The sequence below is a fragment of the Indicator indicator genome, chromosome 8, assembly GCF_027791375.1.
Source record: "Indicator indicator isolate 239-I01 chromosome 8, UM_Iind_1.1, whole genome shotgun sequence".
Lineage (NCBI taxonomy): Eukaryota > Metazoa > Chordata > Aves > Piciformes > Indicatoridae > Indicator > Indicator indicator.
In genome coordinates this window covers 37,318,455-37,335,257 of record NC_072017.1, presented here as the reverse complement: position 1 = coordinate 37,335,257, position 16,803 = coordinate 37,318,455, and the positions used below count along the sequence as shown (strand labels likewise).

General features: G+C 40.4%; 1 protein-coding gene across 1 annotated transcript; it reads left to right on the top strand.

Annotated features, from left to right (window-relative positions):
- Positions 1-1,226: 1,226 nt before the first annotated feature.
- On the top strand, positions 1,227-16,205 carry CFI (complement factor I). The gene is made up of 12 exons (XM_054382967.1): positions 1,227-1,286; positions 2,849-3,167; positions 4,449-4,593; positions 5,690-5,868; positions 6,851-6,961; positions 8,532-8,648; positions 9,870-9,908; positions 10,385-10,488; positions 11,111-11,226; positions 11,792-12,066; positions 13,200-13,301; positions 15,988-16,205. Exons 1-12 carry the CDS (start codon positions 1,227-1,229, stop codon positions 16,203-16,205), a joined length of 1,785 nt encoding a protein of 594 aa, XP_054238942.1.
- Positions 16,206-16,803: the final 598 nt, after the last annotated feature.

The following is a 16,803-nucleotide window of genomic DNA, read 5'->3' as shown; positions in this document are numbered from 1 at the left end:
CCTCGTGACAGACACTTGTTAGCACCCCCGATCACAGCCTCGCTTTCGGTGCGCGGGCACTGGTGTGATACCCCGAGCTCCAAACACCGGTGTGACGGTGCCCTCAGCAGCTCTGCTAACAAAGAGGACCTTGCACCCCCTGCCCAGTCTGGGAGAGCAGTTCTGCTGTTCCCCCGATACTTTAGACCGGCTACAGTGATTCAGAGAGTGGGTGGTGTGGCTTGGCTTTGCTGGCTTCAATTAAAAGATTTCCGGGAAACCGACCTTGAGCGTTTGTCAAATTCTTGAAAATTCACTATACAAAGAAAGACAGTGAGGAGCGGGTCCAGAGAAGGGCAACAAAGCTGGAGAAGGGTCTGGAGAACAGGTCGTGTGAGGAACAGATGAGGGAAAGGGGGGTGTTTAGTCTTGGGAAGAAGGTACTGAGGGGAGATCTTCTGGCTCTCTACAACTCCCTGAAAGGAGGTGAAGCCAGGTGGGTGTTGGTCTCTTCTCCCAAGCAACAAGTGATAGGAGGACGGGAAATGGTCTCAAGTTGCACCAGGGGAGGTTTAGGTTGGATATTAGAAGCAACTTCTTGACTGGAAAGATTCTTAAAGACTGGAACAGGCTTCCCAGGGAGGTGGTTGAATCCCCATCCCTGGAGGTGTTGAAAAGACACAGATGCGGTGCTGAGGGACATGGTTTAGCACCCAACTTGGCAACAGGTAGATAATGGGGGACTCTATCTTAAAGTTCTTTTCCAACCCAAACTATTCTAAAACATGTAATGTGAGTTTGTAATCTAGCTCAGTATACAATAGACATTACATGGATAGGGGTGTTTCCCTCTCCCCATATATATCACCACATACATATTTCTTACATAAGAACACATTTATCTTTCACAATGCCTATAATCACGAAAACCAGCATGACAATTCAGTCTCCTCTGGCAAAAAAAAAAGAAAAGGAAATGGGTATTCTTAATAATTGCTTCCTTTTAGTCATTTACCCTAAGGCTAAAGGCTTTACTTTTCCTATTTAGTCCTGCACTTACACTCAAACTGGTTAAATTGAGGTGGGATCCTTTTTTTGAGAGATCAGATTTATCAGTTAATAGTTGAGGCTCTTGTACTTTCTAAACACACTTCAAAGTATTTTACTAATGGTTAAAAATTAAACAGAAATCTAACAAGTGACGTTCAAAAGAAGAGTCTGTCTATAGAGAGAGATAGAATTTCATCATGCAAGTGGTCCCAGTTTTCTTGGTTTTCTTGTCACTCTTTTGTTTGTGTGGATCAAAGGTAAGAATTTATTTTGTTGTAGTAGCAGTAGTTTATTTCTTAAAGAAACAAACAGTAAGAATCAGCTTATTGTTACAAAAATAAACCCAGCTGATTGCTTTAGGTTTCCTTCCATAGTATTTGTGTTTCATCCATTTGTTTTAGCCCAGCCTGAACATTGGAAGCTTGCTATTTCTCTTTTTGTGTATTTATTCCATCTGGGATTTACACTAACAGGCTTCTGGAAAAGATTTGAATCGTGATCCTATCCTAAACCAAATTTGCAAGCATGGTTGACCACAGAAAGGTGCTGCAATTTTCCCTGCCCCTCTTTCGTGAGAGATGAGATCGCAATCTTCTAACATGGGGCCATGGTATGTTGCACTGCTTGAAGGTTTGCAGAAGAGCACCAGGAAACCCATCATGGCTGAGCCCATCTGGGTTCAGCATGCTCCGAGTCTTTCAGAGAAACCCGTAGATGACAATCAGCACCTTTTGTTCCTGTTCAGGAGAAACACCTAGTACAGGATGGGAGGTTTGCCAAGACGGATCTGGCTCATAGTTCAGATTCTACTGACTTGAGTACAGCAGGACAAATTTAGAAGGATTATACAATGTTAAAAGGGGGTTTGTTGGATCCCCACTGACTTTACTACGGCCAGGCTTTCTTCATGAGAACTTTAAACTTCAGCTGTATTGATTCAGTTGACACAGTCAAAGCTGGTAAATCACATCTCAGGACTAACTGTTCTTTCCTATTTTTAAATGCTAGGTCTACCCACATAGGTTTTCCGTGTTTCAACATTCTTCCTACCCATAGATTGTAGTAAGCAAAAGCACTCAGCCAGCAACAAAATCATTGGAGAGCTGCACAAATACAGGTGCAGAGGCAGTTAAAGGGTCAGGATCTGTGCTTGCAGTCCAGTGATGACCAGCAGCCACACTGCAAAGCCACTGCTGTGCAAGAGACAGGAAACGAACTGATAAGGAAGGGTGCTTAATTTCCAATTTCTTTAAGGTACTTGTTAATTCAGTCATACAATGACTGTAATTGCCATACAATGAAACAGATCATTAATTTTAGATTTCTTTATTTGCTTCTATGTAGTTCACAATTATTTACAGATGATACTTAAACTCAAAGCCAATCGAGCCAATAAAAAAAGTCTCAGAAAAATACAAGTTGCTGTTTATTTTTAGCTTTCTGGTCTTTAAGTCCCCTTATGTTTTTATTTGCTTCTAATCACATTGTTGTGGTGTGTTATAAACCATTGGCTTAAAAAATGTTTATAATCCACTGTGCACTTCCTCTGATATTTAAAGTGTAAAGAGTATAACGTTTACGTGAGACCCCTAAAAGTGAAGGTCACACCAGATGAATGAACCAAAAGAAATGTTCAGAAACCCTGGGAAAGCTGAGGTGGCTGAAGACAAGAGAACAAACACCTAAATGATATTTAGCACCTTTGTGCTCATAAAATAGGAGAAGGCTTATGAATGAACACTCTGTTGAGGTCAGTAAAGGGATCTGCAGAACTCTTGGTGCAGTTCCTAGTCTTAGTTCCTTTTTGTGTGTCTTGCAGAATGCAACACCTAATACTGAAGAAAGACAGTTTCAGCAGGTTGAGCCTGCCCAGCAAGCTGAGCAAGACTCATACCTCATAGAAGAATGTTTAAGCAAGCACTTCACACACAAGTCCTGTGAGAAAGTTTTTTGTCATCCATGGGAACGATGTGTGGAGGGAAAATGCCTTTGTAAGCTCCCCTACCAGTGCCTTAAGAATGGCTCTTCAGTTTGTTCTACCAATGGAAAGAACTTCCGTACTTACTGTCAGCTGAAGAGCTATGAGTGCCAGCGTCCCGAAGCCAAGTTCCTGCACAAAGGAAACTGCGTGTCTGAAGGTATAATCACTTCCTTTTCCCAAATCTATCAGTCGTTTGTGGCCAGGGAGATGCTTCCAATGTACAGCTCAGAAAGTCTGTTTGTCTCCATTGGCTGGTAAGAGCAAGAAACAAAAAATCAGAAGTCATTGAAAATGGGCAGTGTCTGTTGAATTTCATAAAAATAAAGTGATTGATAGGCCCAGGTCACCCTGCTGCTGGTAGGTTTCTCAAATCATCAGGTAGAAAGGGAAGAAATAGACACAGGAAAGAGCTCAAAGCAACACCAAGCAAGGTGTTGTCTGTGCTGGGAGGCTCAATGGGAGAGGGTCTGCTGAGAACATTAGCAGAGAGGGTAACATTTGGAAGGACAGATCTCACAGGAACAAGAGTCCAAGGAGTGGAGCCATACTGCTGAGGTGTATGTGGGAATGCAAGGGGAGAAGGTAAGCCATATGCACTTCAATCATCTTCATGCTGTGGATTTCATCAAAATGGGAAGCTATTGCCCTGCAAACCAGTTGATGGTTTGTGCATTGACAAGTGTTTTTTAGGCTGCACTAAGCTGCTTTGTCATCTGAGTGCTAACTAGGTAGATGGCCTCTTTGAGACAAAGCTGTCGCTGTTCCTACAGCCACCCTGCAGCCCCACCTCCACCAAACACAGCAGGAACAGCAGCAAGCAGAGCCTAGGGCTCTCCTGCCCAGTCTCTGTCCCAGCACCATCCGGCCCTTTCCCCACAGAAGCAGCAGCTCAACTCATCGACCTCAGGGTGGCAACATATTTTTCTATTTCACTGAAAAAGACTGAAGAGCCTCTGTGTGTTCCCGGTGTGTTCTCTGTCTTCACAAAGTGAAGCAGAGGACCTTAGCTCCACTGTAAACAGCAGAAGTTTTGCTGCTACCTAGATATAGAAGGAGGGCCTGGCCATCTCAGCTAAAATGTTACTGGTTCGTTATCAAAAGTCCTCTAATGAAAGTCATTATATCAAGATGCAAACTTTCCTCAGCAGAGCTCCAGGTTCTCTGTTTCTCTTAAACAGTAGGAACCAATACCTTCATTTATCCCAAAACTGGTGTATTCTGAAAAAGTGGCACTCTCAAAACCGCAAAGTCAGTCCTCAAAACAACCAGGAATAATACCTGAGGCTTCTGATTCCCAATCTGCCATTCTTTCCACATTAACTTTGGCTGTGAGCACAAAGTTAATCCTGATTTGTTTCTTTGCTGTCTTTACACTAGATAGATCTGTATAATATGATTTCATTTGGGGACTGTTTTTTTCCCTTTTTTTTTTCCTAAGAAACATTTTCAGTCTCTGTGGACCATGGTGATTCACGTTTGCTTCGAGTCAAACCTGTGAATCAAATGAATGAATTCTTTGTATGTGACAGTAAGTGGACTATGAATGAAGCAAATGTGGCTTGCAAGGACCTCGGCTTTGAATTGTAAGTTTGGGGAACTTTATTTTCACTTTTAAAATAGAGCTGAAGACCAACGCAGTTTTCTATCAGGTCTATGTAAGGGAAAGTGCACAGATGAACCATTCCAAAGTAGCTTTGAGCTGCCTGTATGCAAAGAAAAGTTTCTTATGATAGCTGACAACAGGGTACAGCTCTGTTTTGCCACTTGCACCAGCCAGAATGAGAACATGTTTTTTTTCCTTCACCCCTTGCCCTTGTTGCCTTTGCTCCTATGGCCCCAGGAATGGCTGCAGTCACACAGAGCTTGCTCTTTTCCCTGCAACTACACTGATGATCTGAGTTGCACATTCAGCTTCTCACAAGGAGTCAACTTGGTATTACATGTATCACATATTACACATAAAAACCTTATTTAATTTAGTTTAATGTAGCTACCTCCCAAACCCTACCTGAAGACTAAGAGTGCTATTGCTCCCTTTAGGTAAGAAACAAACATTTCCTAGTTCTGATCAGTATTTCCTTAGATGGCAGAGGAGGACTCCTCCTGGGACAGAGCACTCAGCCCTGGAGTCCCATTGTAAGCCTCTCTACTTACTTCATCCATATTTCTTTAAGGTAGGGATCACAAACACTGTGAGGAGGATATTGCTCAGGTAAAACCAAGGAAGACAGGATTTATTAATCCTAGCTGTGCACTGGCCTGAGCTTCCTCAATATGCATTGGTTTTGATGACATCAAGGATACTTGACCCCAGACAGGATGGTTTCCAAATTATGGCTCACCTGTGTCTACACAGAGATCTGAGCTCACAAGTTTTGCTACAGAAGGAGACTTTTCTATCCTTCATTATACACAGGGACTGTCACAGAGCTTCATATGGATTTGGGGACAATTCTGCACAGCAACCTGCAAAAATCAGTACTTTATTTTCTTCTTCTATCAAAGCAAACATCTCCTCCTTACCCCCAGACATTTTCATGGGAAGTTTGCTCTTTTTCTTAGCCATGACCAAAATTCTTTAACACTACAAAAAAACTGTGAATTCTAAACAATAAAAGCAGTGGACAATCCATTAAGAAATGGCATCATTTGTTGTTATTATCATTTGTATCTTCACAGAGGTGCTGAATATTACCAAGCCAAGTCCAGCATCACAGCATCTGCCTTAAATTCATTGCAGTGTCTGCAAATAACTTGCAGGGGCCTAGAGACAACTCTTGCTGAATGTCACATAGAAGTAAAATCAAGAGACCGTCATGAGGGATTTGTTAGCCTCCAGTGCCATGAAAATCTCAGAAGTTAGTAGTTTCTTAATTTTGTATCTATTTGGGGTTCTTACATTTTAAGTTTATTCTACATAATTAGGATGTAGTTTGCTGAACTCTCAGCCACAGCAAACCTGCACCAAAAACTTTTGACTTTTTTTTTAATACTCCTTTTGCAGACTTTGAGACGATTGGGGTAGTTTTGAGCCAAACCAGTCTCATGAGTTTATGAGTTTGGAAAAATCACTGTTGTTCCTAAAGTATTTTTACAGATATTTCCCAAAAGTAAATATATTTCACCCATGGCTCTATTTGTTTGCCTATCCCTTCCAAGGGTATCAAAGCATATTGTATCCCATAAATCTTTCCTCTCCAGGGTTAACTGGTGAGGAGACAGGTGCTTTATCTCAGAGACATCAATTAGGATATGAGTAGCACTGTAACCAGACAAGCATCACTACAGCAGAACTACTCCAGTCTTCTGGGGGGTTTTGGGACTCTTCAGTTTCTTGCTGGTGTAAGGGAATCGAAGTTCTTGTTTTGCCTGCTAACAGTTTTCTGTTCTCTGTAGTGAGTTTTCTTTGGCACTGACAAGCATCAGCCTGAGATGCTGCTGGTTAGCATCTCAGTTTTTTCTAATGCCACAAAAGCAGAAATTCAGAGACTTTTGATGACTTCCTTTTAGAGGGGAAATATACATCATCTTAATCACTTGAATAATTTCAAATGGGTTTGAACTGATCATTTCTGGTTTAGTCCTCATCTAGAAGACATCTAGAAAAAAATTTCTTCCTGCCAGGCTACTGCAGGTTGGAGGAGGAAAATAAGTGGTCACATCGAGAGCTTGATGAGAAGGCAATTAAAACAATGCAAAAAAAAGTTGATATTACTCAAGCGCCTTCTGTTGATAGACCAAAGGGCTGGTAGAATAAAATGCACAAGCAGAATGTTTTCCTGGGCAGTTGTGAACCTGCAGACATTTTCACAGTAAGTTCATTTGCATCGTGCTCCACAGCTTGTTCACACGGTGAGTTCCAGTGTGTCAACGAGAAGTGCATTTCTTTGGATAAGACCTGTGATGGAATCAACGACTGTGGAGACCTAAGTGATGAGCTGTGCTGTAGAGGTAATCGTTTCCTTTTTCACCTCTTTGAAAATAATTTCATCAAAAAAACTACCCCCCAAGAATTTTTACAGTGATGTAACAGCTGAAGTCTCTTTTCCAGTCAGTAACCACATTAAAGGAATCAAACCATAGTGTAAGTATACACAAGTACAAAAAAAAAGTAGGCATAATAGAATTTTTGGAAGTGGGTAACTGATCTCTGAGAATGTGGATTTCTTTGGGGGATGTGGAAATGCAATAAGATGTTTTTAGGAGGCTGTTAAACAATGATACAAAAAAAAAAAAAAAGAACCCTGTTAAAATGAAAATGCATTTTTAGTTGGGAAAAATCAATAGTAATTAAACAAAGATCCAATTAAACAAAGATACTATTTTTCTTAAAACCAAAGTAAGACCTCTCTTAAATTTATTGCTAATGCAAGATTATCCATAGAATATCTGTGAACAGTTCCTGCCTTGTTCATGAGCAGCCATTCTTTCAGGATCTGCAATTCCAGGTGTAGCAATTTCGATTAGAAACTAGGAATGGGTTTTAGCATTATCAGAACACAGGAGAATGCATTCAGAAGTTGGGTTTCAGGTGCCAAATTGTGATGTGAGTTACAAATCCTGTTACTGTCCCTCTATCACCTTAATTTTGTAGTTTTACAATTGTCAGTAAATTTAATCTCATAATCATGGAAGCACAGTCACAGGCATTGTAGAAAACAAAGAAAATAAATACCTGTGGCTTCATCTATCTACAGATTTATTCAGATTCCGCTTGACCAAAATGGTGCTGTTCCAGCTGTATGGGTTGAAAACAATGCTTCCTGGAATAAAAAAAAAAACATATCAACTGAGTTTGGTGGTCTCTGGATCATACTGAGATATCTGGATACTTTTAAAGAATTACTTTTACAGTATAGATCTTAAATAGGAGATTGACATAAGTTATAAAGTAGCTCAAAAACCCTAGCCATGAATTGAAGGCTTGCTTTGCTTTTGATAACATACAAAGTGATAACAAGAATTAAAAGGAAGAGGGTTCTTGGGTTTATTATAACATTCCAGATAATCAAGAATTTTAGAATAACTAAATTATTCAATCCAGTATCTTCAAAACAGGACTCTTGATTCCTAACCCTGTATTTAGGCATTTGGCTCATTCAATCAAATTCCAGCTTAGACTCTGATTTTGGGGGGCACCTTTGACCAAAGCATCAGAAATTCCTCATTTGAGATGATCAGTACTGTTGGCAAAACTGAGGGTTCTTTAGCTGCAAGTTGAGTGTTGTGGATGAAACTGGTAAGAAGCGATACCAAACCTAGAAGTACAGCAGTGAAGAGGTAACAGATACATTTTGTAAGTCTTAAAACTTCAAGATTGTAAAATGAGTAGAGCCAAGTATTGATTTTGTGATACATTTACAGAGCCTGCTTTTGTGATGTTTATGAACAGCCAGGATCTCTTTAATGTAGATATTATATTGTGTTTATATTTTTCAAAGCTCTCTAAGTATGTAACTATGTACCTCTATCTAACTATGACAGTCCTGTGATTTCCATGTGTAATTCTTTTGTGTTACAGAGTGCAGAGAGAACAGTTTCCACTGTCGGTCAGATATCTGTATTCCAAATGAGAGTGTCTGTAACAAGGAAATCGACTGCCTCACAGGAGAGGATGAAGCTCAAGCTCTCTGTGCAGGTTTCTTTCTGAAAGATGTTTTTGTTTCTTTCCTTCCCTTTCTGCTCAATTATAATAAGAGACCACACAATGCATATTGTCAAATTATTTAGCAGATTAGCAAAACAAAAATGCACACAAGAATTAGTCTTCCAAATGTTGTTACACATAGTAGGAAGAAAAGATTATGTAATTTCCCTCCCATTCCTTCTAGAAAAGAATAGAAAGAAAACTAAAGGCAGGAAAAAACAGATGATGTTTCAGGAGGCTTAAGGCAGATTATGTCCTATGCTTACATGGCCATCTCTCAAACTAGTAACCCCTATTTATGCAGAATGCTTAGACAGGGCAGGCAGGAATAGTTTCCTCACAGTTCTGAATTCAACTGCTTTGTCAATACAATAATTCTGTGCTGTTCTCCTCACTGTTGAAAAGATTTTGTTTTGACATTAGAGTGTTTTTCCTTGCTCTGATAAGCGACAAAGTCTAAAGCCAAAAGGTAAACACTAGTGGTAACTGGTAATTGGTAAAGGTAAATTGAACTCCCAGTGTAAACATTACTATCAGTAACACAAGAACAGGCCCAGCTCTCAGCCTCCATTCAGGAGCTGAATTTAACAAGCATTTTGTCTGAGTAAAAAAGCTGACAAACCAGATTCAGGAAGCATTTCATTTACCTCTCATATTGAATAGCTTCCCTTACGTTCTGAAAGGAAGCATACAGTACACAACAGAATCATCTAAATTGGAAAAAAACCAAACCAAAACAAACAAACAAAAAAAACTTTGTTACCTGATGCTCCTTTGCACTTTAGAAAGCTTCAAAAGGTTGATAGGTCAGGAGGAGGAATTTCTGGTTTTTCCTGGTAGAGGAGAATGAGATTTCACATTAGAGATCAAAAACCAAACCAACAATAAAAGAGCATTTCTCAGATTTTCTTTACAGAAGTAGAGCAGAAGTGCAAATGAGTGGTTGCTGGATGTAGGTCATTTGTAGGCTAATGTAAGTCATTTGTAGGCTGAGGCAGCCAAAGAATGGCTAAATAGGAAAGGACAGAGCAGGCACCAGGCTGAGAGCCTGTTGCTGTCCCTGTGAAACGGTGTACCCTTCTGCATTTAAAACATGTACCATGGTGGGCCCTTCTGCACTTGAAATGATTTTGGCACACAAACATACAGTCAAGTAATAGAATAAATTTAAATGTCTGCCAGTATTTTCAGTATTTTGCTATTCTACTACAGGCAAATACAAAGATGTTGAAAATGGCAGTATGGATGAAGGTAAGTGTAACTAACCCTTCAAAACCAACAGCATAGTCCCTCATTAGTGGCTTCCTAACTAACAGTGAGCTGTCCAGATCCAGAACACGCAAAAAATTTGGACTTTGTGATTTAGTACTGTACACTCTGGAGCTTACTATTTGTCTCACTTTCCACTAATTTCAAGAATGCCATAATAATTCATCCTGGCTCAGGAACCCATGTCTGCATGTCTTGGCAACTGGTGGAGGCAAAGTCTCAGCAAATCTAGGGGAATTGCTTTAAAATTATTTGCCTGAATGCAAGCAGCAGTGGAAAATGAGACGTAATGTGGTGTAATTTTCCAAGCAAAAAACACATGCCAAAAGTTCTGCTCTTTGCTTTCCTGCTACTTCAGCTACTGGCATACTAACAGGAGTAAAATTTTCAAGACAAACATAAGCCTGCCTCCAAATGGATACCTGAGTTCTGAGATACATCTTTCCTTTTTGTTAAAGAAATAAAAACGATAAAGAAACTTCTTCCCCAAGTACAGTGTGGTCTTACAAATCACACATTAACTCGACGGAAAAGAATCGTAGGTGGAGAGACTGCAAAAAAGGTAAAAAAAATTAAAACACCTTACTAGATATTAGCTCATTCATAATTAAATAGGCATTATTGTCTTTCTGGTAAAATGTACAGAAGTAGCAATAATCAGCTACAGTGCTGGTTTCATGTTTTGCAGCAGTGGTAGCAGTGCACTGAACAAAAGTAAAGAGAAGCACAATTCATACAGTAAAAATAGAGAGTTGTGAAATTGAGCATTACAGTACCTGTTGAAAATGATTCAGCAAAATGCTTAATACTATAGCTAGGAATAACAAAATGGACTTTAAAGTTGCACCTTTGAAAGAGAATACAGTCCAAAACGATAGACTTGATCATACCAGGTCAGCTTCTACATCTGTTTCTCCAGGCTATGAAAGGTTTTCATGGGAGAAAGCTGGAGGGGAGAAGGCAACACGCAAAGTCAGAAGATGGAAGAAAATTACTGCACTTTAGTAGATATATCTTTTGTATCAGATGGAGCCCAATTCACGGTTTCCGGATAGCAGGTGTTTTCTGTACAGTTAGATAGAGTCAAGGAGATAAGGTTGTTCTAAGAAGTGTGTTTCACTTTATGCACTACAATTGTAATTATTATGATGTAATTATTATTTGTGTGTTTGTTGTTTGAACAGGGTGAATTCCCTTGGCAAGTGGCAATTAAAGACACTGGCAATGAAGGTTCAACAGTGTACTGTGGAGGGGTTTATATTGGTGGCTGTTGGGTTCTGACTGCTGCACACTGTGTCAGGTAAAAACTGAGGAAACAGACTGGGAAATTGCTTTCTTCTTGTAAAGCAGAAAGATTGATTTGGATATTATTGCCTTTTGTAGCTACCTGTTTGCTAATTCCCATTTGCCTGTTGAATAAAACAATTAAAAATACCAATTTACCCCCATTAACGATGGGGAAGATTAAGAGAAGCTATGGTCTTTTGCCAGTGAATGGAAGGATGAAAAAGTAATTATGCGCTTGAAGAGACCTGGCATTCTTCAGTGAGGTAGCAGGCAGGCAGGAAAGGTGTGCCTGACAGGGGTATACAAAGGACCTCCTCTCTTCCCCATCTCTGCCTTGGAGAGATCCAGTATCTGTTCCCTGAGAACATCCCTGGGGTCATATAAGTGTCCTGTGCCTTGCATTTGCTACACTTCAGAAAAACCCGGACATCAAGTCCAGAAAGAAACTATATGTATGTAAAATGATATTTTTATTCTAGAGAACCTTTGACAAAAGGCAGAAGTTTACAGCTAGCTGAACTGTACAGTCCTTGTGTTAAATACCACAACATACTTGATTCCAACTGTTTGTTTTCCAGCGCCAAGCGAGTCCACCTGTACCGTGTCTGGGTTGCGCTGCTGCATACCGTGCAGCGTGACGAAGAGACAGACACTTTCAGGCTAAAACAGCTCATAATCCATCAAGATTATAATGCATCCACTTATGAAAATGACATTGCTCTGCTGGAGCTGAGAGGTTCTGGGGCAGGAGGATGCTCCCTGCAATACACCACACCTGCCTGTATCCCCTGGTCAGAGTATATGTTCAGGACTGGTGACAGATGCAAGGTTTCTGGATGGGGACTAGAGAAAGGTATTTGCTTTAGTGCTTACTACAAGATGTAATTTTTACCACTCATTTTCTAATTATGGTGAGCTTTCATTTTGAAAAGGCTGAAGAGTAGTTGTGCACAAAGCACTCAGAAGAGGCTGAGTACAGAAAGCATAGGCTATGGTTTGGCATTCAGCTGTCACTGTTGGTTCTTCTTCTACTGCTTCCTCTGCTGTTTCAGCCACCTAATAAACTGATCTGAAGGACACTCCTGGTTGCAAACTACCCCAACAATCAGAAATGTTCCTTTTGCAAACCAATTTATATTAGCTGTAGAGACCTGGTAATGATATTTAACACATGGCAGTTAGCTCACAGTAGCCCACAGCCACAGCTTGTCCTCTGTCCCCTGCCCAAGAGAATGGGAGCTTCAGCAAACAGCTGCAAAACTCAGCACATCTTGTCTCAGCCATGTGTGAGTTTAGCCCAGAAAAGACTGCAGAGATAGGTCAGCCAAATGTAATCAGAAGATTTGGGAAGTGTTTCTTTTGTATCACAGTCACTACAGCCCGGTGCTGCAGCTACTGCACTCTGTTTGTGAGGCTTCTATTCATGCTCATTAGCAGATCATAAAGTAAAGGCAAAGCTGGGAATTACTAGCAAAAGGGCAAGGAATAAAAGAAAGAATCTCCTTAACCTTGTGAGTACCTTGAATACCTAGCTTACGTGTAGGTGTCTTGACTGTCTGGTCCACTCATCCCAAAAAGAGAGTAAGAGTTGGGAAAAAAGATAACAAGGATGATCAGAGCCACATCTCCATTTCATAGAAAACAACACACCAGTTCTCCCAGGGTCTGAAAACCTCGAAGTCTTAGAGACTTTTTCCATCAAGTCCAAAAAAACTGAGGAAGACAAGGAAAGGGTGAAAAACTCAAAATGAAATAATGTATTTAACACTGCATTTACACCCTTCTGCTTTTATTTTGGAATATATGGCCAATGTACTCCAATTCCGATGGGGTAACTGTTATAGTGGCAGTTTATGGTATCTACTTTATAATATTCAAGATTATATTCTGCAAGCAAATATGTAACTTTTAATTTATGATATTTAAAAGTGTCTAATACCTACTTACCATTTTTCATTTAGAAAAATCTGTTCTGTTCTTTTCTAGGTTATACCAAACAATATATCCTCAAGTGGGGCAACATTAATTTATTTCAGAATTGTTCTGAATTGTATCCAGGACGATTTTTTAACAAAATGGCATGTGCAGGTAAGCATCAATTTTCTTATTAGAATTTCTCTACCATCAAATCTACTGTTCATAAGGTCACACACACTGGATGGGCATCTTTTAGCCTTGGGAAAGACAATAAAGAGATTGTCACAGTATGGTTGTTAGCAAAATGACAGCCATTGGGGCCTGAATGCAGCCACCATTGTATATCTATTTATACACAGAATTAAGATGACACCATGCCAAGTCTCTATGATTATGTGAGCAAATTTTGGCATGCAATTTGAGATACGTTTGCTAAGGACATAAGCACTTTACAGCCCACTGAACTTCCTACTTTTACTACATTTGATTGTGATTCAGCAACACCTTGTGCTCTTGTGGCCAAGAAGCCCAATGCCATTCTGGGGTGTATTAGAAGGTGTGTGGTTAGTAGGTTGAGAGAAGTTCTCCTCCCCCTCTACTCTGCCCTCGTAAGGCCATGTCTGGAATATTGTGTCCAGTCCTGGGCTGCTCAGTTCAAGTAGGACCTCAGGGAACTGCTTGAGAGTCCCACACAGAGCGACAAAATTGATCAAGGGAGTGAAGCATCTTCCTTATGAGGAGAGACTGAGGGAGCTGGGGCTCTTTAGTTTGAAGAAGAGACTAAGGAGTGACCTCATTAATATTTATGAATATGTAAAAGGTGAGTGCCAAGAGGATGGAGCCAGGCTCTGCTGGGTGATGCCCAGTGACAGCACAAGGGGCAATGGGTGGAAGTTGGGGCATAGGAAGTTCCATGGAAACATGAGGAAAAAGTTTTTCACTGTGGGGGTGACAGAACACTGGAATGGGCTGCCTAGGGGGGTTGTGGAATCTCCTTCTCTGGAGATATTCAAAACCCACCTGGATGCATTCCTGTGTGATCTGGTACAGGGGATCCTGCTCTGGCAGAGGGGTTGGACTGGATAATCTTTTGCGGTCCCTTCCAGCCCCTAGCATTCTGTGATTCTATGTGATTCTGTGACCTTTAAGCAGATGTCTGCTTAGAGGACACTAGCAGTCCCCTTGACTAGAATGTGACTGACTACTCACCTGTTTGGCCATTTACTACTACCACGCTGCACATCAGGAAAAAAACAACATTCACTTTTCCAACTAAGATTAGTCTGGCCAAGAAACCGGTTGACACTCCTAATGCTAAAATAAGGATTCTGAATACACATTTTTTTGCTTCTTAAAGTAACAAAATCATCACCATATACATGACTAAAAGAGCAATGCATATTCCATTCACAGGGCAGAGAGTTTTGATCTTTTAATCTGATCTGATCTAGCTGACTGCAGGGAGGTCAGACTAGATGACCTTTGGAGGTCCCTTCCATCCTAGACCATTCCATGATTCTATGATCCAGAAGTAAAGGCAGTAGTTAAACAAACTACTTAATGAGAAAAATTAAAAAACAGATGTAAAAGCCAAATAATTTTTTATAACTTCTGCATGACATCTATTAAGATACTGGGTTTGTCTATTGTGCAAGTTCCATAATGTATTTCCATGATCTTCAATCTATTTCATACTTTACCAGGAGGGAACAAAGAGAGTATCACATGGGACAACATCAGAAAGGGGGTATCAGGGGTTAGCTTCCCCTCCCTGAGGCAAATACAATCTTGGAATTAACTCTCTAGGAGTTAGTTATAAAGCAAACATTAATTAAACTGCGTAAAGGCAATAAAGTCTTGCTTTATAGATTAGTAATTCCAACTCTGGAAAGTTCACAGAACTCTTTCTTAGTCACATAGAGATTCAAGAAAGAGGTTAGTTACACTTTTATTTAAAACTTGGATGCTTACTCTTAGTATGGGTTCCTTCATGCTACATCAATCAACCAAGCAGGAAAGTGTAGTAAGGGTGTTAGGAATTAATAAGCTGATTAATATATTAAGTATATAGGACAAAGCATAAACCGTATTCTAGCTCTGCAGCAGTCTGTCTATCATATCCTTCACTCTTCATTCATTTTCTCAGGAGCACTCTACTTGCTGAATTGCAAACAGTTCCATAAATCCTGACACTTACATAGAGCACTGGATCCTACATACACTTGTGCCTCAGTGCTGCTGTCTAGTGGTGCAAATGGGCCACACTGTGACTGAGACTTTGCAGTGAGGGTACTTACATAGTTGCTATCCCTCCCATCCCAGCACTGACATGCTCTCCTTCTTGTACCTGCCCACTTCATCAAGCTAGTAGAGAAAATAATTTTGAGACCTCTGCATCTCTGTGCAGCTCTGCACAGATGAAACTGGCTAATGAGTTCTTGGGTAGAGAGGATGCCAAAGGCAGACATGTGGGCATACACACATTACAATAGCTTCATTTCCACAAGAAACAGCCCACAAATCCGTTCACCCTTTTTCCTCCTGGTTTTGTTCACTTTTTTTTTTGTGAGCTACTTGTAATGATATAATAAGCAATACGGCTGAATTCTTCTCTGTTGCACTTTTCCTTGCATCACTGAGAAGAGTTCAGGCCAGCCGCAGAACTTAAGCAGGGCCCTGCACTTGAAAGAAATTGGGGAGCAATAGACTGAAGAAGTTAGGAGCCTCCTTTACAGGTGACCATTAAGCAAACATCTGTGAGGAAGCCATACAGACCCTAAAAACTGTCTGAGCTCTGTTTTGTGTGCTAGCTTGTGTATAAACTTACTTTTGCTTTTTGTTTCCTCTTTTGCCTCAGGTACTTATGATGGCTCCATAGACAGCTGCAAAGGTGATTCAGGAGGGCCCTTGGTGTGTTTTGATGCAGAAAATGTGGCACATGTCTGGGGTATTGTGAGCTGGGGTGAGAACTGTGGGGATGCTGGTCACCCTGGAGTGTACACAAAAGTGGCCAGCTACTATGATTGGATTAGCCATCATGTGACAAGGAGTCTCATTTCACGCTACAATACCTGAAGATCAAACACTTCCTTCTTATCACCCATGCAAAAATGAACACTACCCCTTTTTTACAATCAGCACCCATGTAACTTAGCAACAATAAGCACAAATCCCTACAGAATATATTCTGAAGATTCTTAACAGTCTAGCAACACTACCGTTCTGCAGGAAGAGAATTTTACAGTCATATGAGTCCACAGCAAAAAGGCAGGGAAAATTAAAATATATTTTCTTTGCTGTGTTTTTTGTTTGGTTGGGTTTTTTTCCCCCCCACATTTCACATTGCATTTCAATTGTGGTTGTTTATTTATTTGAAATGGACAACTATACTGAAGCAGTGGTTTGAAAATGACTATACTGGCAGTACGTGAACCTCACAGAAAGGACATCAACCCAAGGACTTTAAAGAACTTCCAGGACCTCAAGGTTTAGGTCAGCAGAAACCTTCAGGGTGCTGTTTTGCTTTGAGGTTGATTCTTTAGGCTTACTGTGATAGCAGACTTCAGACCTTCCATTGACACACTGACTATGATCATGAGATTTGGTGCAATGCCACAGTTACCCAAGTAGCAACTCTGTCGGGTGACAGTTTTTTCAGCTACAAACTCTGACA